The 25,960-nt window shown below is 42.6% G+C and overlaps 2 protein-coding genes across 3 annotated transcripts in view; one reads left to right on the plus strand and one right to left on the minus strand.

Moving 5' to 3' along the window:
* The window catches only part of IFT80 (intraflagellar transport 80), a 123,054-nt gene extending 109,016 nt beyond the window's left edge, over positions 1-14,038 (minus strand). Inside the window, exons 1-2 of the mRNA XM_075861560.1 lie at positions 13,961-14,038; positions 10,089-10,307 (exon numbers count right to left, since the gene is read on the minus strand). Coding sequence (XP_075717675.1) covers positions 10,089-10,307; positions 13,961-14,000 — 259 coding nt within the window. The 5' untranslated portion in view covers positions 14,001-14,038. The remainder of the gene's footprint in view (positions 1-10,088; positions 10,308-13,960) is intronic.
* A 2,942-nt stretch (positions 14,039-16,980) lies between these two features.
* Positions 16,981-25,960, plus strand: part of SMC4 (structural maintenance of chromosomes 4) — a 130,370-nt gene continuing 121,390 nt past the window's right edge. The window contains exons 1-5 of one of the 2 annotated variants that reach the window (XM_075861562.1): positions 16,981-17,326; positions 18,103-18,250; positions 18,896-19,074; positions 19,349-19,540; positions 20,152-20,328. In XM_075861562.1, coding sequence (XP_075717677.1) covers positions 18,118-18,250; positions 18,896-19,074; positions 19,349-19,540; positions 20,152-20,328 — 681 coding nt within the window. In that variant the 5' untranslated portion in view covers positions 16,981-17,326; positions 18,103-18,117. Of the gene's footprint in view, positions 17,469-18,102; positions 18,251-18,895; positions 19,075-19,348; positions 19,541-20,151; positions 20,329-25,960 lie in introns of both variants that reach the window. The other variant, XM_075861561.1, reaches the window with a different exon arrangement.

A 25,960-nucleotide genomic window follows, 5' to 3' on the forward strand; every position in this document is an offset into this window, starting at 1 on the left:
AACTCGATGCAGTACACGGGTCGCATGCAGCCCTTGAGGCTGTTATCTGCGGCCCGCGGGACACCGTTGCGCCGTAGCACCGAGCAGGCCCAAGGAGGAGCCGCACTACGCTATTATAGGCTCTGCTACGATGTCAGGAGTCCCGGAGCAGAGCGTATAATATTAAACTGTAAAAGATCTTCTGGGGTCCTGTATCTAAGCCTACATTGTTAGGCTTAGATACAGTGGCTAAAAAAAATTGTCACACATGGAGCCTGTATCTAAGCCTAACACAATGTATGCTTAGATACAGGACCCCAGATGACATTCTTTTTATTCCTGTATAAGATTTGTGTTTTGGGGCCCTGTATCTAAGCCTAACATGTATTCTTAGATACATGGCCCATGTGTGACACTGTCTGCTTGGGTAATGTATCTAAGGCTACCTTGTGGTAGGCTTAGATACATGGTCAAACAGACAGTATCACACATGAGCAGTGTATCTAAGCATCACTTTTTTTTTCTTAGTTATGTGTTTTTTACAGTTCAAGGACTACTTCAATGACACCCTTTTTTATTTTTAATAAAATCGTTAACCAGTGTTGTGTGTGTTATTTCATTACAATATTTTTTCTATGTCCTCATTTATTTTAAAATGTATTACTAGTTCATTACTGTCTAACAGCGTCCATTAGTAAGGCTTCATGCACACGAGCGTGTGTATTTTACACGCGTGAAAAACTTGCGTCAATCATGTCTGTGTGTGTGCGTTACGGCGGATTTACACGAACGTGCTATACGTCCGTGCAACCCGCGTGGTTTTCACGCGGGTCGCACGGACCTATGCAAGTCTATGGGGGCATGCAGACTGTCCGTGAGTTTTGCCCAGCGTAAGTACGCTACGTAAAACTCGCGACATGTTCTATATTTCTGCGTTTTTCGAGCATCACGCACCCATTGAAGTCAATGGGTGCGTAAAAATCACGCGCACCACACAGAAGCACTTCCGTGGGACACGCGTGATTCACGCAACAGCAGTAAAAAGTATGAATGTAAACAGGAAAGCACCACATGCTTTTCTGTTTACAAACATCCAAACGTAGTGTCATAATGATGGTGGCTGCGCGAAAAGCACGCAGCTGCGCACCATATGAACATGACACGGAGCTGTCAAGTGCATTTTGTGCACGCAAAACGCCACTGTATTTGCGTGCGCAAAACGCACACGCTCGTGTAAATCCGCCCTTATGCATCAGTGTGCTTTTCGATTGTCATGTGTTATTCACGCACTCACAAAGCCAGCACATTTTTTTCATCTAACAAATTGTGTAAATCACGCACCAAACACGTGTGTGCGGTGCGTGGTTTTCACGCATGCATTGACTTCAATGTGAGTGTAGGTGCAGGATAACGCACCAATAGAGGACATGCAGTATGTTTCACGCAGCGGACTCTCGCTGCGTGAAAAGTCACGCATGTGTCAACGGCCCCATTGAAATAAATGGGTCGCGTGTGTTGTGCGTTTTTTCAAAGCACAGCACACGGACGTGATTCACGCTTGTGTAAATCGTGCCTAAGGCCCCATTCTCAACAGGGTGAATCTCGCCCGTGTGCTGATTGTGAAAACCACGCACAGCACACGCGACCCATTATTTTAAATTGGCCTGTTTTCATATGCGTTTCTCACGGGCGTCAATCTTACACGCAAGTGTGCATGAGGCATAAGACGGGGCTGGACGAACGCAAAAAAAGCCGCAAACAACGCCGCAAAAAACAATAAAAAAACAACGCCAAAAAGGCTACGATAAACGCGGGGAAAAACATTAAAAAAAAAACGTGAAAAAAACAGCAAACAAAGAGGCAAAGAACGCCACGAAAAACGACAGGGAAAACGCCACGAAAGACGCAACGAAAAACGCAGAAATAAAAAACCCCCCAAAAATACGCGAAAAGCGTAGAAAAAAAGGCTATGATAAACGACACGCAAAACGACGAAAAAAATATAGTGGAAAATGACGCGAAAAAAGCCGCAAACAAAGAGGCAAAGAAGGCTGCGAAAAAAAACGGGGAAAACCACACGAAAGACGCAACGAAAAACGCATAAAAAATTTCCGACAACAACGACGCAAAAAAAGAAACGATAAACGACGCGAAAAAAAGGATACGATAAACGAAACGGAAAACACATTCAAAAACATCGCAAAAAAAGACGCAAACAAACAAGCAAAAAACGCCAAGATAAAGTAAGCGAACAACGCCCCGAAAAAAATCGGCAAAGAAAAACGCAAACAGCGCACAAAAAACGCCGGGAAAAACGACGCAAAAAACAGCGTGCAGGGAGAGGTAAATCTGCCGCAATCTTCAAGACGGAATTTTGAGGCAGATATTGTTCCTGCCAAAAAACTCTGTGTGAACATAGCCTTAGTGGAGAGAGACATGAGATAGAGGAGGGCGGACAAGGGTTAGGGTATGTTCACACGAGGGCGTCCGTAACGGCTGAAATTACGGGGATGTTTCAGCCTGAAAACATCACCGTAATTTCAGCCATAACGGCATGTGCAGGCGCTTGAACGCCGCGTCCATTAGGGGCGTAATTGGCGCTGCTATTCATTGGAGTCAATGAGTAATGGCTCCAATTATGCCCAAAGAAGTGACAGGTCACTTCTTTGACGCGGGCGTCTATTTACGCGCCGTCATTTGACAGCGGCGCATAAATATACGACTCGTGTGAACAGACAAACGTCTGCGCATTGCTTTCAATGGGCAGATGTTTGTCAACGCTATTGAGGCGCTATTTTCGGACGTAATTCGGGGCAAAAACGCCCGAATTATGTCCGTAATTAGTGCGTGTGAACATACCCTTAGGGTAGACACGAAGAGGTGAAAAGAGAAATAAAACATAAATGTGAAAAACATAATGGGGGGGGAGAACATTTGCTCATCATCCTTCAAGAATGTCATCAAGAAGACAAGTGCAGTGAAGGAGGTCAGCGGGAGGAGCAAGGACAGCTCACATGAACTCTTGGAAGGTACGTGCACGCTCATTGCAGCCTGCAATGAGCGTGCACGTGAAAAAAGTTTCATCACAAGGAAAGATCAACAAACCAGAGCTGAACTGCATGTAAACAAACTGTGCTGAATTCAAAGAAGAAATGTGTTAAGTAGAATTTTTTTAAAAAATAATGCTTTATTTAGGTTGTCTGTATAAGGGGTAATGTATGACAGAGTTTTTGAAAAAATGTTGGGATCTCGGACAACCCCTTTAACCATTATCCATGAGATCTTAGCGATCAACATATCCATAGACAACGTGGATGTTCGCCAGGCCCTAGCAATAGTTATTTTAGCTGCCAGAAACACATATCGGAGAAATTTACATGCGGGGGCCCGAACCTCGGGAATAGGACCGCATAGCAGAGCCGTAATCACATCCCTGGGGGGTTTGACTTGGATCACTGTGTTAATAAGCTGGTATACCTGGTTCCAAAATGTGGCAACCACTGGACACTCCCATAGAATATGCATTAGTGTACCCTCCGCACCACATTGTCTAAAGCAATGCTTATCCACCAATGGGTTAAAGCGAGCTATACGAGTAGGGACCATATACCATCTCATTAATACTTTATAACCCGCTTCCACCAAGGATGTATTGATAGATAGTTTTGAGGTCGTACATGCCATCTCCCGCCACTGCTCCAATTCCACTCCCGTACCTAAATCGTGTTCCCATCGTGTCATGTAAGGGAGTTTACCTTCCGGAGTAACCAGATCGGAATATATCGTGGAAATTTTATGTCGTAAGCCAGAAAGCCAACACAGCCGTTCAAAAGTGGTCAATGTGCTGATGTCCCCCCTCCTGGATTTCCAGTTCAACAAGAAGTGGTGTATCTGGATATATCCAAAATGCTCCGATGGGGGCATCGAGTGTGAGTCCTTAAAGTAATCCAGAGTTCTGATGTCCCCCCCTACAAAAAAGTCCTTAATCCTGTAAAACCCCTTATTGAGCCACCACCGGAATTCCATTCTACGCAGACCCGGAGGAAAGGCAGAATTACCCGTGATGGTCATGAGCGGATTATGGGGTGATTTAATATGGAATCTCTTTCTAAGCGAGTCCCACAGCTGTAACATCTGAGAAAGCACAGGGGAGAGAACCGGAGGCCTGTCCGAGGACTCCATCCACAGTAGCGTTTCCAGCGGGAAACTGGTACATGCGGCCGTCTCAATTTGCGTCCACTGGGGACAGTATGGTCTCGCATACATATCTGTAAATTGCGCCAGACGTGCTGCGTGATAGTATTGTTGGATATTGGGAACCCCCAGACCCCCCGCCGTTTTAGGGGTGAATAAAGTTTGTCTCTGTATTCTCGGTCTTTTAGAACCCCAAATAAACCCCATGATGAGCCCTTGGATTTGTCTAAGCGCCTTCTGAGGGACCACAATAGGGAGCGTGTGAAAATAATATAGCAATCTGGGCAATATCGTCATTTTGATGGAGGCAATGCGGCCAAACCATGAAAGATTAAGAGGGGACCATCTAGTGAGATCCGTAGCTATTTGTTGAAAAAGTGGAGGGAAATTGTCCTCGTAAAGGGACTCTATGGTAGGCGTCAATTTAATACCCAAATACGTCAATCTACGTGCATCCCAATGAAAATCAAAGTTAATTTTTAGGAGCTTCACTACCCCTATTGGCAATGTAAGATTCATTGCCACCGACTTGGAGTGATTGACCTTAAGCCCAGACAGCTTGCCAAACTGATCAAGAATATGAAAAAGATTCGGCAATGATGTGAGAGGTGTCGATATGAAAAGCAGTATGTCATCCGCAAACAAGGCACATTTGTGTTCTACTCCTCCCACCTTCACCCCCCTAATGTCGGGAGAATCTCGTATGAGGTTGGCCAATGGCTCAATAGCCAGCGCAAACAGGGAAGGCGATAGCGGGCACCCCTGTCGCGTTCCTCTGCATATTGGAAAAGCTCCCGACATAAATCCCCTAGAATTTATTTTTGCTGTAGGAAGACAATATAAGATCTTAAGAATAGACAAAAATCCCGTACCGAAGCCCATTCTCTCAAGGACATAAAACAAATAGTCCCAGGATAGCGAGTCAAAGGCTTTCTGAAGGTCAAGGCTTAATAACATACTTTGACGTCCGGAAGTGCCATCCCACCCCGAACGAACAGCTGAGATAATGTCCACAGCCCGTCTCGTCTGGTCTTCCGCCTGGCGGAGGGGTATAAATCCCGCCTGATCCTTATGTATATATGTGGCTAGGAATGAATTCAATCTAACCGCCAGAATTTTTGTCATAATCTTAAGATCCACATCAAGAAGGGATATCGGGCGATAGTTAGCCTGATCTGTATGATCCTTATGAGGCTTGGGGATAAGATGTATATAGGCTAGATTCGAAAAAGGGGGCAAATTGTTACCCTCCCGATAAGCATTGAACAATTCAACCATGTGCGGGGCCAGGACCTCCCTAAAGTGTTTGTAATAACCTGAGGAAAACCCATCTGGCCCCGGGGCTTTGTGAGCCTTCAGATTTTTAATAACATCCAATACCTCCTCCAATCTAAATTCAGCATCCAGTGTTTCTCTATCCCCTTGGGAAAGTTTAGTAGGGAATGTTTTTTCCAACAAGACCCTAGCCTTATTTTTATCAAACTGAGATGGAGCTGAGTACAACGCTGAATAAAAATCCTGAAAGGCCTTTACAACTTTTGTGGGATTCTGTGATAAAGATCCATCCGCCAATCGCAGTTTCGGTGGTGTTGAGGTGTTAAATCGGGGCGTGAGGCGTCTAGAGAGTAATGTTCCCGGTTTATCCCCTTGTGTAAAAAACTTATGTTGTGACCAACGCAGACTTTTTTCCGCCCAACTTGTCAGACATAAATTTAATTCTGTTCTAGCTTCTGCTAATTTTGCTTTAATAACTGCTGAGGGGTCTGTTTTAAATTTCTTAGACAGGTCCGCAAACTTCCTCTCCTTTAACGCCAGAACCTCCTTCAACCGTTTCTTATTACGCGAGGCTATCTGGATGAATTTCCCCCTAATCACTGCTTTGTGAGCCGCCCAATTGGACATAATTGAGGTGTCTGGTGCCTTATTAAGTAGAAAATATGTGTCCAATTCCCTTTGGATTTCTTTAACTATCTCCTGATCCGATAGTAATGACTCATTCAATCTCCAAGAGGAGATAGGCGGTCTCCCACATAAATCTGACAACCGAACCACAATCGGGTCATGATCAGACCAGGGTGTAGCTAAAATCCTAGCATCCGTGACCTTAGGGAGTAAGCTAGTTGACATCATAACATGATCAATACGGGTGTGGATATTATGGGCTGAGGAGAAATAAGTATAATCCCTTGCTGTGGGGTTAAAATCCCGCCAGACATCTATGACGTCCACCGAATGGAAGAAACGTGCTACTTGTATGCTGGTTGACGTAGGAGGTATAAGTCGCACCCTGAATGCGTGGGATTTATCCATGGACGCGTCCAAGGCGATATTAGAATCCCCACCCATGATTATCGGGCCCTCTATCGATGAATGGATCTTGCGCCACATACCCTGGAAGAACGCCGGTTGATTGGAGTTCGGGGCATAGTAGTTAATAAAGGTTATTGGAGATTCATGTAACAGACCCGAGACCAGGATGTACCTGCCATCCGGGTCAGAGATCGTGTTGTGAGGTGTAAACGGGACCGACCGAGACAACCATATGCCCACTCCCCTGTGCTTAGTAGAGGCACTAGCCAAAAATTTTTGTGAGTAGTGTTTATGAAAGTACGATGGAGCAGAGGAGGTAGAAAAATGCGTTTCCTGTAAAAATAGTATATCAACATGAGAGGATTTATAATACAAGAAAGCTTTTCGACGCTTGATCGGGGAATTAAGGCCCTGCACATTATGTGTGAGTAAGCTAAAGGTTTTAGCAGATTCCATGGCCGCCATCATAGAGCAGGAGGTAGAACCATGTGCGTATTAGGATCCCGCCATAGAGACAAAGGTCAGAAATAGGAAAGAAAGGAAAGGGAAGGGGGTAAAAGACAGAACAAAAATAAGACATACACAAGGTATCAATAGTACCGAACATAGTCTACCGACTAGGCAGTCAAGGAAGACTGCTAACAGGGGGACAGCAGACCGTCGTGAAGGCACAGCATTTCCGAAAATATATATCCAGACATTCAACCCCTTAACCTATATCAACCCTGAGCATAATAGGCATTCACATGTTAAATATAAGGTAAAGCAAACTTTCATATTTTTTTAAAAAAAAACAAAACAAACATATCTATAGCCAGAGTACCAACTCACTGCGAACTTGACCCATCCAAACCCTTCCTCGCCTTTTTCGGGTCAGCTTATAAACAAATTTCCATTACTATAAGTGGGAGTCCAGAGAAGCAAAAGAAATCCCCACATCCCCCCCAACGTATGGATCCCCGGCTCCCAGTCCGCTGAGAACTGCAAATGGCGGTATCCGGCTGAAATTCAGCCTCCGTGCTGCTTGAAGACATCTCCGGCCGATATGAAGAATAAAGAAAGAGAAAGAAAAAGAAACTATCTGCTTCTATAATCGACCTCCTTTCCGTCATGTCGGATTCAATTGTTGCCGACGAGATTCCACCCTCTGTTCCCGAGGAAACTCTGGACGGCCTCCTTGGGTACGCCATATTGGTGACAACGGGGGATCCCGTATGGGGAGTCGGGAGGAACTGGCTTTATCCTGGGGTGGTAGAATATGTAAGTCCCTCAGCAGGTCCTCTCCCTCCTGTAGCGTAGAGAAGCCATATTGCCTATTATTGCGCATGAAGAGGAGACGAAATGGGAATGCCCACCGGTATGGAATCGCATGGTGTTTGAGGGTCTGCAGAATAGGGCGAAGCATCCGCCTTTTTTGAATGGTTTGGGGAGCCAAATCAGCATATATCTGAACCGCTGTATTATAAATGGTGATCACCGGAAGCTTCCTAGCTCTTTCCATCACCTTCTCCTTAATCGAATAATAGTGGAGTTTCACTATAATATCTCTGGGAAGTCCATCCCTCCTCATGGCCGTCAAAGCTCTATGGGCCCGGTCAATTTCCATATGTGATTCCGATATATCAGGTATCAAGGTAGTGAGTAGCAGGCGAACCACCCCCGGTACCTCCGTCTGAGATTCCGGGACCCCTCTGATCCTGAAGTTATAGCGTCGAGAACGATTTTCCAGGTCCTCATTTCTGGTGTTCGCTTCCTCCAATTGCTCCTGCAGATCCTCCATAAATCTAGTATTCTGGTTAACTCTTGCAGTGACTGAGGTCATTTTGGTCTCAATAGCCTGCATATGCGCCCCCACTTTGTGTAAATCTTGATGTACCGCGGCTATCTTGGAGCTTATTTCCCCCATCTGAGCTTGCATGGCTCTTGATATGCAGGAAAAGATGGCGTCCTCTGTCAACCCGGAAGTAATGGCCGGCTGCATGGGCGAGTGCTGTGAGACGTGAACGGGCGCTAATTGCGGCAGTCCCAGGTCTGGGATCGGGCCCTCTTCTTGTAAATCCTCCTGTGCCTGCAATAGTGATGTGCTGCTATTTTCCCGCAGGAGCACAGGATAATCCTGTGATAACACCGCCGAACTGGATTCTATCTGTGTCCCCTGCTGCTGCTGCAGCAGGCCTTGCTCCGCCATGTTCGGCGCCGCCATCAGCATATCTGCCACGGACCTCTGAGCCTGGGTTTGCTTACCCCTTCTTCCACTCCCTCTGGCCATAGGTGGATGCCCGAACCTCTAAGGTACCTCTCCTTTCTTTTATGGGTCTCGATGTCTGCTGTTAGCGATATATATGCTGGATTGCCTTCACGAGGTGCGGAGCCTGGTTAGAACGCGTCCACCATGTTCAGCTGCGCGCATGCGCCCCCTACTCATACTCTCTGATGACAATCACATCACGATGATGTAGGAGGAATTAAGAATCATAAGATCAGGAGATATTTTGCTTGTACATCGGTGATCTAGGTTTGCTGCTCACAAGACTACTGAAGCCATGTTTTCTGGACACATTACTGCAACCACTGTGTATGAAAAGTCAAGAAAGCTTGTGATGTCGTGGATACATTAAACTGAATACCTAGCACATGTTAATTCACTTAGATCCGGCATATTTTGGCTATTCTGTAGCTGAACTGAAAAAAGACTGACTTATCATGGCATTCTCTATGACCACAATATATGAACCATACAGTCCACTTATTAGACGGCCATACACATTAAATAATGACAAACAAACCAATCCCAATTTTGGTGGGAACGCCTGACGTTTTAATGTGCATGGCATCAGTCTGACTGTTCCCGGACATCTACTGTTGGGGTAAAGAAGGCATTTTGGAATTCAATATGTCCATCCTTTGTTATCCTGGGAGATAAGAGCTGTATGTCAGCAGCTTATACCCTTCTCGCTACGCCTATGATCAACATTAGTGAAGGTGTAAAGAAAAAATAAGTTTTCCAAACGCACAGGGGACGTCGGTGCCGAATATGACATATGTAAGATAAAGCAGTCTCCTTTGTTCAACACCTTAGGAACGGAAAACACTCTCCAATATCTTAAGTATTATGCTAATAGCGCTGTGCTCCATATCTAGCTGTAAAATTATCGTGGCCGCGAAAACAAAAACACTATTATTTTTAAAGTGGCCATAGACAATACAATATAAATGCTGACCGAATGATAACCATTATGCATAGTACTTAAATATTCGCACACTATGCACAATGGAAACATTTGTTTGTTTTTGATAATAGCTGTAAACGTAGCAATTATTCAGTTGTCAGAGAAGACAAAAAATATTAAAATACTGGTCAGAGTGGGGACATTTTACCATTTCTGCTTAGAAATGTTGAATTTTTTTGAAAATTACCAGGAAGTATTCATACTCATTACAAAAGCCTTCATTTTTTTGAATGTTGAAGATCTTTTCCCAAATGTTATTTGACTTTTGCGGATGAACGTAACATAAAGCGGTCATATATTTTCATACTATATAAACACACAGTAATAATCTAAACTAGCTAATACATTGGTCATGTACATCTCAAAGATACTCACCATCAGAGCTTGTAAGCACAAACATATCAGACTGCCCTTGCTTTTTGTTGCCCACATTTTTGGGGAACCAGTGAAGGTCAATAGGATACGTATCATCTGGGAGTTTTACAACCAAAGATGTCTCGCCATTTAGCAAGTTCCACTTCAAAATCTGATGGTCATCACTGCAAGAATAGAGCTCATCCGCAGAGGTCCAGCCCACACAGCTAACCAGCTCCTTATGTACAGCGGGATTAAGGAGTTTAACAGATGGTCTTTCAAGAAAACACTTGACAAATAAAAAAACAGAACTTCTAGTCTGAAAGCCTAAAATTCACTAGATCACTTTCTCAGTTTATAAACGCTTAATACGATCTTCAGATCTGCAAGGCATGTGTACTTATCCTTAGGAATACATATTCCTGTATACTGAATTTATATCCCAAGGTATATAAAATGATTGAAGTTTACTTGTATCATCTGCTCGAATAGATAGGCAGACATTAGCAGAGTACATAACGTGCCAGCATAGGTATCCTGCACCGTCAGCCCATGCCAGCATAAGTGGAAATAAGGGGGGGGGGGGAGATAGGAAACATGGAACGTCAATTTACTCTGTTATCGAATATGGTCTCCAAAATGGATCACCAGTATTTGGACATCCTCTAAATTACTGGAATTATCACAAAGCTTCATAATGGTTTAGTGCTCATTTAGATAAAAATTAGTACATACAAAAAAAACCTTTCTTTATCACGTAATTAGCCCGGTACTACATACAGTGTGACAGGTAGAAGCTATAAAGGTCATAGTCTAAAGTCAAAAGTGTGACCACCAGCCTAGAAATGGTTATAAAGCCCTCACTGCTACTGACCATAATGGCCCAGTCATTAGAACACCCCACCTTTATTTGCTCTACAGTCTAAACCACGTCCGTTCATTCCTTTATAAGAAAGGTACAATAATCTTAAAACACAAGGTGAGTCAGTAATGGTTATTTTTACAATACGTATTGTTGGGCACATACCGGCTGAGGGAGTGCTGCAGTCTGCACTGAATTTACCAACATGACACATGCCTAGTTCAAGGGGTTATCCCAAGATAGACATAGGTGATAAATGTCTGATTGCTGGGAGGCCCACCGATAACTAGAACTAGTCCCAAGCCCTCCTTCCTCCTCACAGCACCGGCCGCTTCATTCAATGTCTATGGGGCTGACGGAAACAGCGGAGCGCTGTACTTGTCTGTCTCTATCAGCCCCATAGACTTTGAATGGAGCAGCACCGCGCATGCTCCACTGCCACTTTATTCAAAGTTCTCCTTACTGCAGGGGGAGGGGGGGGGGGTTCGGAACCCCATTCTAGTGATCGGTTGGGGTTCCAGCAATGGGGCTCATAATCGATCAAATATTTATCACCTACCCGGTGGAGAGGTGATAAATGTCTATCTTGGCACAACCCCATTAAGAATGCAGCCCACACTTCTGAACAATCCAGATACCTGACAATGTTCACCATCACTTTTCTAACGTGAGAATTAGTGGAGAATGTTTAGTAAATGTGTAGTACTTCATGCAACTAGAAAGCCAAGTCTCCTTTTCCCGACACAACGCTGCGCGTGCCATTAAAACTGTTGAGGGACGTTCATACATATGGCGATCATGCTGTATTGCCACTTTATTTTATGCCAGAAAACTGCATTGATTGTACATTAATAGCATTGATACATGACTTCATCTAAGTGAATACACAGAATTAGCAGCTCTTTTCAGAAGCTCATATAATATTTTAGACTCAATAGTCCAGCTTTGAAACTATTATAACTAATATATTTAGCAAATTCCATTCAGCATTCTCGAAAATATTTTGATTGCCTAAACAGCTCCTTTTGAGTACATTCACACCTGCCAGTTTTGTGCAACAATTTCCACAAAACTGCAGCAAAAATGTCAGTGGTTCTGTTAAGCTCCTGCATTTTTCCAAAACTGTGGCAAAAAAAAAAAAAGTGAAAAAAACAGCTTGTGTGAATGCACTCTAAGGTGGGATTCACACGAACGGGTCGTTCCCGAGCCCGAGTGCCGGCTGGTAAAATCGGCCATTCTGCCCGGCCGGTTTGCATAAAGTTTTGCATCCGTGCCGAGCAGATCCGGACAGTGACATCAGCGGCAACTCCTGAAGGGGAATCCCCATGTGTTCGGGGATTCCGCTTCAGGAGTTTCCCCTGATGTCACTGCCCAGATATGGACAGAGACATCAAGCGCTCTGTCCAGGAGCGGAATCCCCGAAAACACGGGGATTCCGCTCCTTCAAGGAGCTAAAGTGCGGCTAGCACATAGCAGAGCGGGGAGATACCTCCCTGCTCTGCTATAGTGGCGTCGCTACAGTAGCAGCAGCTGCAGCTGCTAGCGGCGCCATCGAAGGTGTCGCCGGGCCAGGGTGCTTTTCAAGCAGGGGAAGGGAGCCAGCGCAGCGCTCCCTTCCACCTGCTGTACACCCCGGTCCTGCCACACAGTGTACAGCGATGCCATTCGTCAGAATGGCATCAACTCCTCCTCACATGCACTCTGCGCTGTGAGGAGGAGATAGAGCGCAAGCGCCGGGAAACCCGGCCATCACTCGGAACACATTCCGGTGATGGCCGTGTATTACCCGGCCCCATAGACTTCTATGGGAGCCGGGCGGCCGGGTACCCGGGCAAAGATAGAGCATGCCCTATTTTTTGACGGCCGGATTTCCCGGCCGTCAAAAAATTGGTCGTGTGAATAGCCCCATTAGGGGTCTATTATTCCTAATGCAGCCGGGTGCCGGCCGATTTATGAACGGCCGGCACCCGGCCGGGAAACCCTGCCGTGTGAATGAGGCCTAAGGCCGGAGCTTCACAGGACCATATCGTACACAATTTGCTGCACTGCGATCTCATGCAATAGAAGGGTATGTTCACACGGCTTATTTTCAGCCGTTTTTCGGGCCGTAAACGGACGAAAAACAGGCGCACAATCGGAAGCAGAATGCCGACCAAACATCTACCCATTGATTTCAATGGGAAAAACTGCGTTCTGTTCCAACGGGCCGTTTTTGCGCGCCCATTTTGAAAAACGGCTATGTAAAAAAACGGCCGCGAAAAAGAAGTGCAGGTTACTACTTGGGACGTTTTTGAAACCGTTTTTTCAGACTCTATTGAAAACAGCCCAAAAAACGGTTGGAAAAACGCAAGTGGCTGTTTTCCCTTGAAAACAGCACCGTATTTTCAGACGTTTTTGAGTTTGCGTGTTAACATACCCTAACTGCGCAAACGCACATGTGATGTGCTAGCCGCGATTGTAGGAAGTTGAGGGAGAGTCCTAAATTGGTTAAATTATTGAAAAATCGTGATGTCATGTGATCTCAAAAAGTAACAGCACAAGCGATATCACAATGCTATTAACTGTGCACGCGCACAAGGACACACGACTATCGCCATTTAAACGCTGTGGAGCTCTGGCCTAACAAGTAGAAGCAATTCAGGTAATTAGAGAAGAGCAGAATTTGCCACAGGTGCCCTGAAGATGCCATCAGCAGAATACTGCTGCCAGTTACAGCTCTTGTATTTTGTGAATAGTGACAGCGGAGACGCTACTGCAATGTGCTGACAGGCATCCCAAGAGACCCACAGTTCCCATTTACAGAACACAGGCTGTTCTAAATTGCAGTTGCATTCTGCTGCCAGCACAGGGACCACAGCCACTTGTTAAGGTTGCAGCAAAATGCAATTCCTACATATCCACATGTAGGCGGATATACGTTGCGACTCAGTGGATTGGTCATTGAGTAGCGAGGCCTTCTGCTGTCGAGAAACACACTTATTTAGAACAACAATAAATTAAACAATCATTTCTCAATTTTTATTGTAAAGGATATGCTTTGGTTCTTTCAGTAAAGACGTCTTCAGTCTCATTGTGCAGAAACTCAAACGTGTCTGTAAATAGACTTTAAACCTGCAACAATGGAATAAAAATGGGGAATTAGCTATAGAATCCTCTTGACAATTATCATGAAGGGTAGGGTGAGAGGCAGGCGGTCAATAGGGCGCAATTTATGGATTTTTATATATTATACTTTAGCAGCGGTCTTGACTTTGTTATAAACAGAAGTCTTGATGCTAGTGTGAAAAGAGTCTTGCAGCGGCTTTCCCACCAAACACATGTATCATCCATCCACAGGATAGGTGATAAATGCTTAGAGGAATTCTCCGGTTTCAGCAAATTATTGTTATTTTTGGTATAATTAAATGTTATACAGTTTTCCAATATACTTTCTGTATTAATTCCTGATTTCAAGATCTCTGCTTGCTATTACTCAGTAGGAACACTCATTGTTTACTTCCAGTGGATATAGTTCTGTCCATGGTCATGTGATGGACACACAGGTGCTGGGATCGTTAGCAGCTCTGATACATATACTGTATCTGTAACGATCCCAGCACCTGTGTGTTCATCACATGACCATGGACAGAACTATATCCACTGGAAGTAAACAATGAGTATTCCAACTAAGTAACAACAAGCAGAGAACTTGAAAACCGTCAGGAATTAATACAGAAAGTATATTGGAAAATTATATAACTTGTAATTATACAATAAAATAACATTAATTTGCTGTAACCAAATAACGTCTTTAATCACTGGGGGCCCCATTGCATGGGTCTCCACCGATCACTAGGCAGCTTGAATGGTGCGACTCAGGGAGTTATGTAAACCCTCTTAAAGGGAATGTGTCGCTAGAAATTATTATTATTTTTTTTAGTTAAACAGTTAGTGTATGCATGATTAGACATTGTTATAATTTTTTTAATTTTTTCACAAGTTAGGAAATATTATAAATTAGATTCTAATTTACAACATTTCCCTGTGCTGGTCACTAGAGGGAGTAATTCCCAAAATTGCAGCATTGGCATGTGGTAAAGCAACCACATTGCTTTATGCTGCAAATTTGGTGTAAACACACACGCTCTAGTGCGCTCACAGAATCCCCCCTCCTTTATCCTGGCTAGTGCCAGGAGAAAGGAGGGGGTTGAATGTTCAAACCTCCTACACTGTGTGCCGCCATTTTTTGAGTGAATACACAGTGTTGTAGGCTTACATACAGTGGTAATCACACAGTAAAACACAAACATACACAGACATAACTTACCTGCTCCTGCCGCCGCCGCTCCCTCCGGTCCGTCTGCTCCATCCGCTCCTAGTGCTTGCTTCAGAACACATGTCCGGAAGCTGCGACCGGAAGTAGTCATCTTACTGTCCGGCCGCGGCTTTCCGTCCACAAGAAAATGGCGCCGGATGTCGCTCGGCCGAAGACCTTCCATTTGGACTGTGTGGGAGCGGCGTATGCGCCGTTCCCACACAGACGGCGTACACCATAATGAATGGAACGGCTCCCGTTCGCATTCTCTATGGGGATGTATGTGCCGTATTCCATCTCTGTATGTGTCATTAATCGACACATACAGAGATGAGAAAAAAAATGGCAGCCCCCATAGTGAAGAAAAAGTTAGAAAAAAAAAAAGTAAAACACAAACACACAAATAAATTTAATTTTTTTTAATAAAACACTAAAAGCAAATTGATCTAAAAAAAAATTTCTACGCGACACCCGTCCTTTCAATTTGAACTCATGAATGAAGCTTGTGATTTCTCTATAAATAAACATTCACAAAGTATGAGCATGTTTATAGGACAAACTACAAACATTGTACAATGGCTATTAACAGCGGTGAACATGCCATGTCTGTATGGGTGATGCGGAAAAAACTGAGCAGATCTATATTCTGGTCACGTGATGGACACACAGGGGAGCGGTTTGTTAAAGTTTGTGCATCAGAGTGGTGTCTTCTAATGCTTCCAGCGCCTGTGTGTCCATCACGTGACCGTGGACAGACTGTTATCCACTGGAAGTAAACAATGAATACTACTGAGTAATAGCAAGCAGAGATCTTGAAAACTATGAGAATGTATTACAAAAAAAAGTGTATTGGAAAATTGTAGAACTTGAATTATACAAAAAATAACATTAACTTGCTGAAAGTGGACACCCCCTTTAAGAGGGGAGTAAAGGCTTTCTTTTTTTTTTGCGTTATGCCATATACAGAATCATTTTATTCTGGAAATCAGAACCAGTTTAGGACAACACACTTCAGCAACGTCATCTCCCCTGCTACCCCTATAAGACAATGTACATTTCAGTATCAATTAAACCACAGAATTCAGGTTGGGATGGAAAACTCGCCCATAGGCGGTCACATAAAGGAACAGCAGTATCATTTATGAACAGTGTGTAGAGCTTTGCCACCCACTTACCCACATTACCTGCCCTGCGCTCATACAAGACGAGGCCTTTTCTCCCCGTTGCAGTCTCAGCTTTGCTCCAGGGTTGTAGCTGCGTTCGGTCGCTATGGTAACATATCGCGAGATTTTGGCAAGCGTACGAGATCATAAAATTAAACTGGTGACATGTGAAGTCTCTTACTGCATAACGGAGGGAAAAAACGGGAATCGTCCATTTCATTCTGGAAAGAATAAACACAACATTCCAGTGGAAAGCTAAAACGGGCTAAAACTAACGGCCATATTTGATCTTGGCAGAAGTGATTCAAGTCCCCTGAACTGGATAATACGTAAAAATGTTCTCAATGACAAACTTTACATTCAAGATAAATACACTTTTAGGGTTTATTTGTCAGTCGCAGAGTGTTTATTACAATCTCAACAGGATTGGTCAGTCGTTGGATACTTTCTTACAGGCTACGAATTAGGTTTCTGACAGACTTAAAAATGGACGACAGTGTCTTCACCTGATAAGTCACTTGACCTGACATTGCCCAATCAGCTCTCTTAAACGGCAGACAGTTAGAATCCGCCCATTAGGCGATCCCAGCATAACCACGCCTCTTTCCGTTGCTCCGCAACCTAGCCCCGCCTACTCAAACCGCCTAGTAGTTCAGTAACCGTCAATTATTATCTTTCTCGTTCTAATTACCGTTATTACAGGGACCGTTCTGGCGTCCTACGCGCATTACAGCCCCTCAGAAACCCTGCTGAATAGACGTCCTGCAGCGGCGTCACTAGCTTTCTGCCGCTGCCCCCCTCTGGAAAATGGCAGCCGGACCCATTTTTTTTTTTCAAATCTGAGTAGGTTCCCAGCATACACTGCGCATTTGTAACGAACTTCAGTTCGAGTTTAGATTTTGGGCGCCATTTTCGAGTGGAGTAGCTGAGGCGCTAGCAGGCAAGTACTGAGCATCCCGCGGAAAAACAGCTCGTAATCCGAGGAAAACCGCTCGGCAGCCCTCAAAAACACTTCGAAAAATCGGCAAAAAATTCAGGCAGGCTGCTGGTGAGCGGGCGGCGCTGCTGAGGCCACTTCTCAGGTGATTTTCCTCAGAGTTTGTCACTTTTTAATTTTAGCGGGATGAAGCTGAGAGAAGCCGGTGTGACAGGCGGCGGATGAGGGGAGTGTATACATACACAGCTGTCATCTCCACACACAGACACACTCCCGGCTTCTCGTATTGTTCCAACACTTCACATGTCTTACAAGTTCTTCCTTCATCATGAGACACGTATGTGCTCTTTACATGGATGATGGAGCTGCCTCGACATATTTTAATTTCTATTTGTGAGACTCGTTAACATCGTTCTTAATGAATATAGAGGACGAATGATCGATCTCATACAACCCATTTATATTATTTCTAATGTCTCCGTCTCCTGAACGCACTCCTGATGATGGCCGTGTGGCATTGCATGGAAAGTTATGAGGACTTGTTACCCAGCCATTTCAATAGGAAGCCATGACACCACGCATAGTCTGACTACAAGCACTTCGGCGAGTGGCCCCTTCACATAGATGGATATATTATAGAGCCGTCATATTTGTAGTTCGGGACACTTCAGCTGATGTCATGGAGGCCTCCTGATATAATGTCCTATGTTACTCTGTAGGGTTGTAGACATTGGGGTGGGTTCTCTTCTCATTGGATTTGGCTTGTGTTTTGGCCACAGATCTTCAACATCATCATGCCACCTAAAAAGACTAAATCGTCCACGGCTGCAGCCAAAGCGCCCACAGACAGAGTCCTGGATGAAAGTGACACAGCCCTGCCTGCTCCTGAGGAAGCCCAAGCGGCCGGTGGGGAGCCGACTGCTCAAGGTACAGATGTCATTGACGGACACAAGAACATCTGGAGTGATGGGAGGTTTATTGATTCCCAGGCAAACATCGCACAGTGACCGCTATTCAGCCAGTTAGGAGATGGGGAGTGATCGCTGATCTGATGGGGGTGCAGCCTCCGCGATCCCCCTCCTCCTCCGTGGCTGCGATGTTTGGGGGAGCTGGCGGGTTTGCGTGCTGATGAGAGGGGGGCGCCTTTGTGCGAGAAGCACTGGGACAGTGACAGGCGGTTAACCCTTTACTCTCCCGGGCAACGTGATGGGCTTGGGCTGTCAGCCATATAAGTTGGTGCATGCTAGCCTGTACTATCTGTAGGTATTATTCCAGGTGTTGCTAGTATGCGATCTTACGCATCCTATTTATTTCCACTGGATTGGGATATGCGGCCCGTCCATGTAACTTTTTACGTTGCCCCGTTAACTAGTTGACTGATTGTATGCCTACTATCTAGAAAAGGGTGTAAAATCCCAATAGGAGGGGTGGGGGCTGCGGGAGGAGGAAGGGCGTTTATCAGGATCCCAGAGCCTGTGCCACCACTGCGATGAGTGCAACCTGTATGTAATTCTTGCTCCTTTTGGCTGCTGGAAGAATCCTTTTTCCTTTTTTTTTTTGGTGTCATTTTAGAGACTCCTAACGAGGTGCTTGATAATAGAAGTTTAGAGGACATTCTGAGTAGCATCCCTCCTCCCCCACCTCCAGCAATGACCAATGAAGCTGGAGCTCCTCGTCTCATGATAACCCATATTGTAAACCAGAACTTCAAATCGTATGCTGGAGAACGCGTTCTGGGGCCTTTCCATAAGGTAAGAGCTCTTATTTAGTTGGTGCAGCCTGTTATTTGGCATGATCTAGCAATTCTTATGTAAGATTACTGTCTATGTGGAGGCTTCTGTTCTGACAATGTAGTAATGTAAACATCTGCATGCAGTTCACTTTTGTTTTATGCTGCTGCACTCCACAGTAGTTTCTTTGGCAGATTGAATGACGACTTGGTTATAAAAAGGTATAATGAGCGTAAGAAAATATCATGTAATAAAGATGCGTATCTCTGCTTACACAGTGATTTTGTTTGTGTAGCGCTTTTCCTGTATTATTGGGCCCAATGGCAGTGGAAAATCCAACGTGATTGATTCAATGCTCTTTGTTTTTGGATATCGAGCACAAAAAATAAGATCCAAAAAGCTGTCTGTGTTGATCCATAATTCAGACGAACACAAAGATATTCAGAGTTGTACAGTGGAAGTTCATTTCCAAAAAATCATAGACAAGGTAAGGCTTAACTCCTATCAGACTTCCCTAATTACAATTGTCAATTTAAAAAATGTATTTGTTTAAATATTTATTTTCGATATCTGTATTTATAGTTTTTATATTTGAAGAAACTAGTTTTTGTGGGCTTTTTATTTTTTGCTCCTCCACTTTTTCTTTAATTTTTGAATATTGAATGTACGGACACTGGTTTAGTGTTCTATTTTTGTTAATATCTTGTCTTTCAATACTCCTCCCAGCTCTCGTTTTGTTTCCTGTTCGCATGCTGATATTCTATTCTATTGTTCAATGTCTTTATTATATGAGCAAGTACTTTGTGCCAACGCTGGCAATGAGTGGGGTGTCCTCACTAGCCGTGTATGCTACTGTTTGTAAATATATGGATCTTAATCTTTAAAAGCAGACCATTCTGTTGAGTCAAGTGTTTTCTTGTTCAGTCGTATCAGAATTAATAGGTGTTAGTTGATGATAGATCATTGTGTACACAGAAGTCCTGTCAACTATGTACACAAAATCTGCTATTCTGGTTAGGTCTTCATCGCTTTGCTCAAAATTAATAGTGATTATCTATAATGAGGAATAGAACTTACTGATCTTCTTCTCTGTAACAGGAAGGGGATGATTTTGAAGTAAATCCCAACAGCAACTTCTATGTATCCAGAACTGCTTATAAAGATAATTCGTCAGTCTACCACATTAGTGGGAAAAAGAAATCTTTTAAGGATGTTGGTGTTATACTCCGAAGTCACGGCATTGATTTGGACCACAACAGGTTTCTTATTCTACAGGTAATGAGATTAATCGTTTTGCATAGTCTGTTTCACAGCACACTAGAAGGCACAAAGTGCAGAATAGATACGTTTTATTTGGTTTTGTTTTTTTAAGGGGAAAGGTTTGAAATCCTTGAAAAGCTGTAGCAGCACATCATGATTTGCATGCTATATTAAAGATACTAATCATTATTTGCTGCATCAGTATTTTATGGAAAATAATCAGTGTTTTCAAAGAGATATGATGCCTGCGGAAGACAATGCTGCTATCTGTTCTGCTTTAGCAGCACGTAAATATTGGGTGGTAAAATAGTGGACCCCGATATTATTGTGCTGCTTTAGTGTGGCAAGAATTTTACATCCGCTCTGAACGTGTTCTTGCTTTATTCAGACTGAATAGTAAGGGCAATAATAATAAAAAAAAAATTCTACCAGAAAAACTGGATTTTCTTGAAATATACATGTAAAGGATATTCTAAAGCATTTTGACTTCTTTTTATTATCCGTTATGTTTACACTTGGATGCCAGATATCAACGGTTCTATTTTGAACAGTGGGCTGAATATTGGTAGAATAGTTTTTTTTTAATTCATATTAGTTTCTATTTAAGTGAGTTTTTTTGCCCTTACATTTCCAAATGAATTTGCTGCTGTAGAAGTTAATTGGTGCCAAGAAGAAACGGTGGCTATACTTAAGTTTTGGGGCTTGCTTATTAACTCTTTATGTGCCATTTAGTGTTCTCCATTTAGAGATATTATAATCATGCTGGTTGTCTGTTAGTGCATTTAGTAAAATATCTGTATTCTAGTGGTTTGCGTATTTACGTTGCATTTGCAGTGATATATTTATTAAGGTATGTTCGCACTATGTAGGTGAGGCTGAGTCGGTCTCAAATCAGCCTAGGCTGATTATTGGATGCAGATTTTAAAATACAAGCTGTTTTGGACTTTTTTTTTTTTTTGGGGAGCTTTTTAATAGAAAATCAATCGAAAGAATCAAGTGAATAAAATTGCTTATGCCTGCTGGATTTTTTTAATATCCGTATATGGTTGTTTTTTTTTCCCAGCACCGCTGAATTCGTTTCTTAACGCTGAAAAATCAGCGCCATGTGAACTATGGTGCCGATTCCTATTCAAAGCAATGTGAGCCAAAAGGTGTTTTCCCAAGCTGATTCCGACTATTAATAAGCGTTGAATCGGTATGCAAAAAAACCGCTGTGTGAAACCGGCCTTACTGCTTGGAGTTTTATTTAAAAAAAATAAAAATAAATATCATTACATAAAATCACCTGACCTTCCTCTGGAAGGATTTAAAGAAACATAACAAAATATCCAATACGTTTGCGCTGTATTTGTAATGTAAATATAAAACTGAAATTAGTAAACGGTCGTGTTAAGTTTTTATTTTGTCCTAGCCCATTTCACCACTTTAGGACCTAAATGGCTAGTGAGGTTGAAAGCTTTGACTTCTTATTACCCTCTTGTGCAGAGGGCTGCTGAGACATTCATAGATCCGGTCTATAAATGATCTGATCTTTAAACTATACATCAGAACAGTTCTAGGAGTGCATCCTGGGTAACTAGGTGCCTATTGAAAATACCAAAATTACTGTGACTGAATTTGTTTTCCTCCTTTTGGGAATTTTTTAAACCTTCATAACTCTAGCTACTAGGGAAAAATGTCTGTCCGCCAACCGCTGGGGCGCGTGGAATAAAAAGGTGTGTGTGTGTGTATCAGACAAAAAAATGGCAACAGCACACTGCGAACACTAATGTAACCTAAACCGCTAAATATAAATAAATATGCATTACATGCTAAATCTACTTACAAAAGGGAGGCTCTTAGTGCACATTTTTGATAAAAAATAAATAAATATATATACACGTGTGTGTGTGTGTGTGTGTGTGTGTGTATATATACATACAATTATTTTTAATTAGGGGTTATGCTCATTATGTATTTATATCTGAGGTTTGCTAAAGCAAAATACATGGTTTAAAAATGGCATTGGCAAAAAGATTTGTGAGTTTATTATCCTTGCTGATAAGATTGTATTCATCGCTTGTTGGAGCAGTGACATTTTTCTTACTTTCCATAAACTTGACTCAATGTGTTACCCTTTTACGTGGGTAACATGTACACACTTTCTACCCGCCATGTATGTTAAATACAATATTCTTACCTAGGAATTAATCAATATTTTATTTAGATACTAGACTTAATAGATGTGCACTTTCCATCTGTGCTAGTACGAATACTGACATACTTTGGTCAGCCCATTTTCCTGTAAACTACAGAACTTAATTTTAGGTTTTATAAATGTGATAGTTTATAATTAATGAAAGTGCCACAAACGCGCACAAACTAAAGTATGATCCCTTCTGTAAATGAAAAGGCTTATTACATACGAATCACATTAGAACATGACAAATTCATATTTATAATTTCTCTTCCTGTTTTTGTAGTATCTGTATTTTCTTTAGTGTGTGTCATTGATTGTCCGAGTCCAACCACTAAGTGTGTGCTGCTAGTTTTATATCGTTCACTCCTGATGCCCAATGGTTAAATGAGTACTGGTGTTTTTAGATTCATCTAGTAGTTAGTTCTGACCCTTCATATCCATCTGATCACATTTGGCAATGAGATTTGCTGAACAGATTACCTGGTAGCATTGAATGTGTTGCAGATGACTCCCATTCAGACAGTTTGCTTTCAGTTTGTAAACTACTAAATGTCTGATTTTGACTAGCAGCATTTTTCAACTGTAAGTGGAGAATAGATTTTTATTTTAAATGGTATTTATTGGATTACTTTCTGAAGCCGAACTACATTGGGCCCCTTCATGCATATTTTTGTTTTAATATGAAGAGGATTTCACTACTTGATGTGTCCTATTTTAAAGCTAGGTAATGGATGATGGTTTTATAATGTGTTCCACTTCCACTAAAAAAAAGCAACCCTTTCCTACTATGGAGTTGCCCCCCCCCCCCGATGGTATGAGCTGGCATGCTCTATATATTGATCTTGATAATTGGGGTTTTGTTCATATTCTTTATTTTTTTTTCTCCTTCTCTAAGAAAAGAAAATGTTGGTATAGTCCTACACATTTATGTATAAATATTGTATTTGCTACCACGGTTTGCTTTTCTTCAGATATTTCTGAATTACGCTTTTTCATTGAATAAATATCCCTGAGCGGAAATTGTGAGAATAAGTAAATGAAGTGTTTTGTGGTGTTTGCATCTTTATTTGTGGTAACGCTAATGAAAGTTGCACCTCTCTCAAAGATGAATGAGGTTAACCCTAAGGGCTTCAGGAAGTGGGTTAAGTGTTTTAGATATGTTGCCCATGTCTCTGCCCTTTTTTTTTTTTTTCATTTTCCATTCCTCTTTTTAGTTTGATTTCTCCCCCCCCCCCCCCCCCCCATGCATGGTCACATTCCAGATTATTAATTCTGTACTCAATCTGAGAAAAAGCTTAGTCAATATGCTGTCTAAAATATTTGTTTTGCGGTCTAATATCTGAATTTAGGCTAGGTTAACCTACATATATTTGATATTTGACCACCAATCAGAAATATCAGGGTGGTTAAACTGAGTTGGCCATTTTATATGCAGAAATATTTAAAGATATGTTTAAATTTTCATCTTGTCTAAATAGAATTCCTATCGCCCATCATTTTGTAGTCTTTCAGATCCACGTTTACACCGTAAGATTAGTTATGGTAATTGCCAGACAAAATACTTGGATAGCTTAGCAGACTGATAAACTTTACGTTAAAATTATTGTCCATACCAGTTTTGGTGTTTTTTTTTGTTTGTTTTTCCCACCTCATTTAACCCCTTCCCTCCGCAGCCATTTTTCGGATTTTCACTTTTGTTTTCTCATCCCCACCTTCCAAAAGCCATAACTTTTATTTTTCCATCAATATTGCCGTATGAGGGCTTGTTTTTTGCGGGACGAGTTGTAGATTTTCACAGCACCATTTTTTGTACCGTATAATGTAGTAGGAAATGAGAAAAAATATATATGTGGGGTGGAATAGGAAAAAAACAGCGATTCCTCAACGTTTTGGGTGGTTGTTTTTTTACGGCGTTTACCGTACGGTAAAAACGGCATGTGCACTTTATTCTGTGGGTCAATACGATGACAGCGTTCTAAATAAAACTATATATGGGAGATGAAGGGACCAAAAAAACAGCAATTCTGGTGGTTTTAATTTTTTCTTTTTTACTGCGTTCACTGTGCTGACTAAATAATGGTATATTGTAATAGTTCAGACTTTTACGGACGCGTCTACTAGTTTATGTTAGCTTTTTATTTATTTTTTCATTGTGCTTGAGGGAAAATGGGGGAAAAGGTGTTTTTTTTTATTTGTTAAACTTTATTTCACAGTTTTTTTTACTTTGTCCCCCTAGGGGACTTTAACCAGCTATCAGTAGATCGCTTGCATGATATACTGCAATACTAATTTATTGCATTATATCGTGATTCTGACACTCGTATGAAGCCCTGCAGGGGACTCATAGGAGTACAAAGATGGTGGACCTGGGGGACTTCATCAGGCCCCCAGGCTGTCATGCCAACCACCGGAACCCCCCGATCTCGCCGCGGGGTGGGGCTGTTGAGACGTTACAGGGTGTCACCCCCCCCCCCCCCCCCCCCGTTTTAGTCATTGCCCCTCATCTAAGATACTATGTACTTCCCTCTCACCCCCCACCCCCCTTCTAATCTACGTCTAAGGCATCTCATTATTTCAACTAATGCGAGAACCCTGAAATAGTGCTGTGCACAGATCGGTGGGTCGTTTTTCCCTTTTTTAGCTATTTTGCATACTTGTTTTCCAATGGAGCAGTACCAAACCCCTGAACCCCCCCCCCCCCCCCCCCCCCCCCCCCCCAACTCTGGCTGTAAGACAAAAGATTGCAGAGGGAGCCTCACCTTCCCCACTGTTCTATCTGCAATAGGACACAGGTTTTAGGCCCCGCCCAAAGCCAATGGAAGAAATCAGCAGGAGATTAACCCCTGTGTTTCCTGCCCGATTTCAACAAGACTTAGTCTGCTGGATCTTCTGCATATTTATGAAACTAACACAGTGGGAAATGTTTACCTGTTTGATTTAATCATTTATTTGTAGTCAGTGTCCCTTTTTAAAGGCCTACTTACACCAGATAATCGGTCAGATTCCAACGCTAACAAGTGACCATGCAAATAAATCTTCCACTTTCAGCTTGTTTTTTTTCTTGTTTTGTATGACTAAATTTTATACAATCTTCCAATGTAATTTTTGTATTCCTTGTGGTTTTCAAGATCCCTGCTTGTTGTTTCTGTAGGAACTTTCAGTGGATAAAATTCTGTCGCTGGTCCTGTGATGCGCGCGCGTGCACACACCGGTGCACAGTTCATTCGTTTGTGTATCAGAGCTATGTACTCTAATGATCACTGCACCTGTGTCCATCACATGACAATGGACAGAATTGTATCCACTGGAAGTAAACCATGGATGTTCCTACTATATAACAAGCAGGAATCTTTAAAATCGTGAGGAATTATTACAGAAATGGAAAATTTTAAAACTTTAATTTGTGAATAGGTGTATCGTTGGAACAGCTACCAATTAAACCGCTTGTTGGTCAAATTTATATTTTAA

Source organism: Rhinoderma darwinii, chromosome 4 (assembly GCF_050947455.1).
Source record: "Rhinoderma darwinii isolate aRhiDar2 chromosome 4, aRhiDar2.hap1, whole genome shotgun sequence".
NCBI classification, from domain to species: Eukaryota; Metazoa; Chordata; class Amphibia; order Anura; family Rhinodermatidae; genus Rhinoderma; species Rhinoderma darwinii.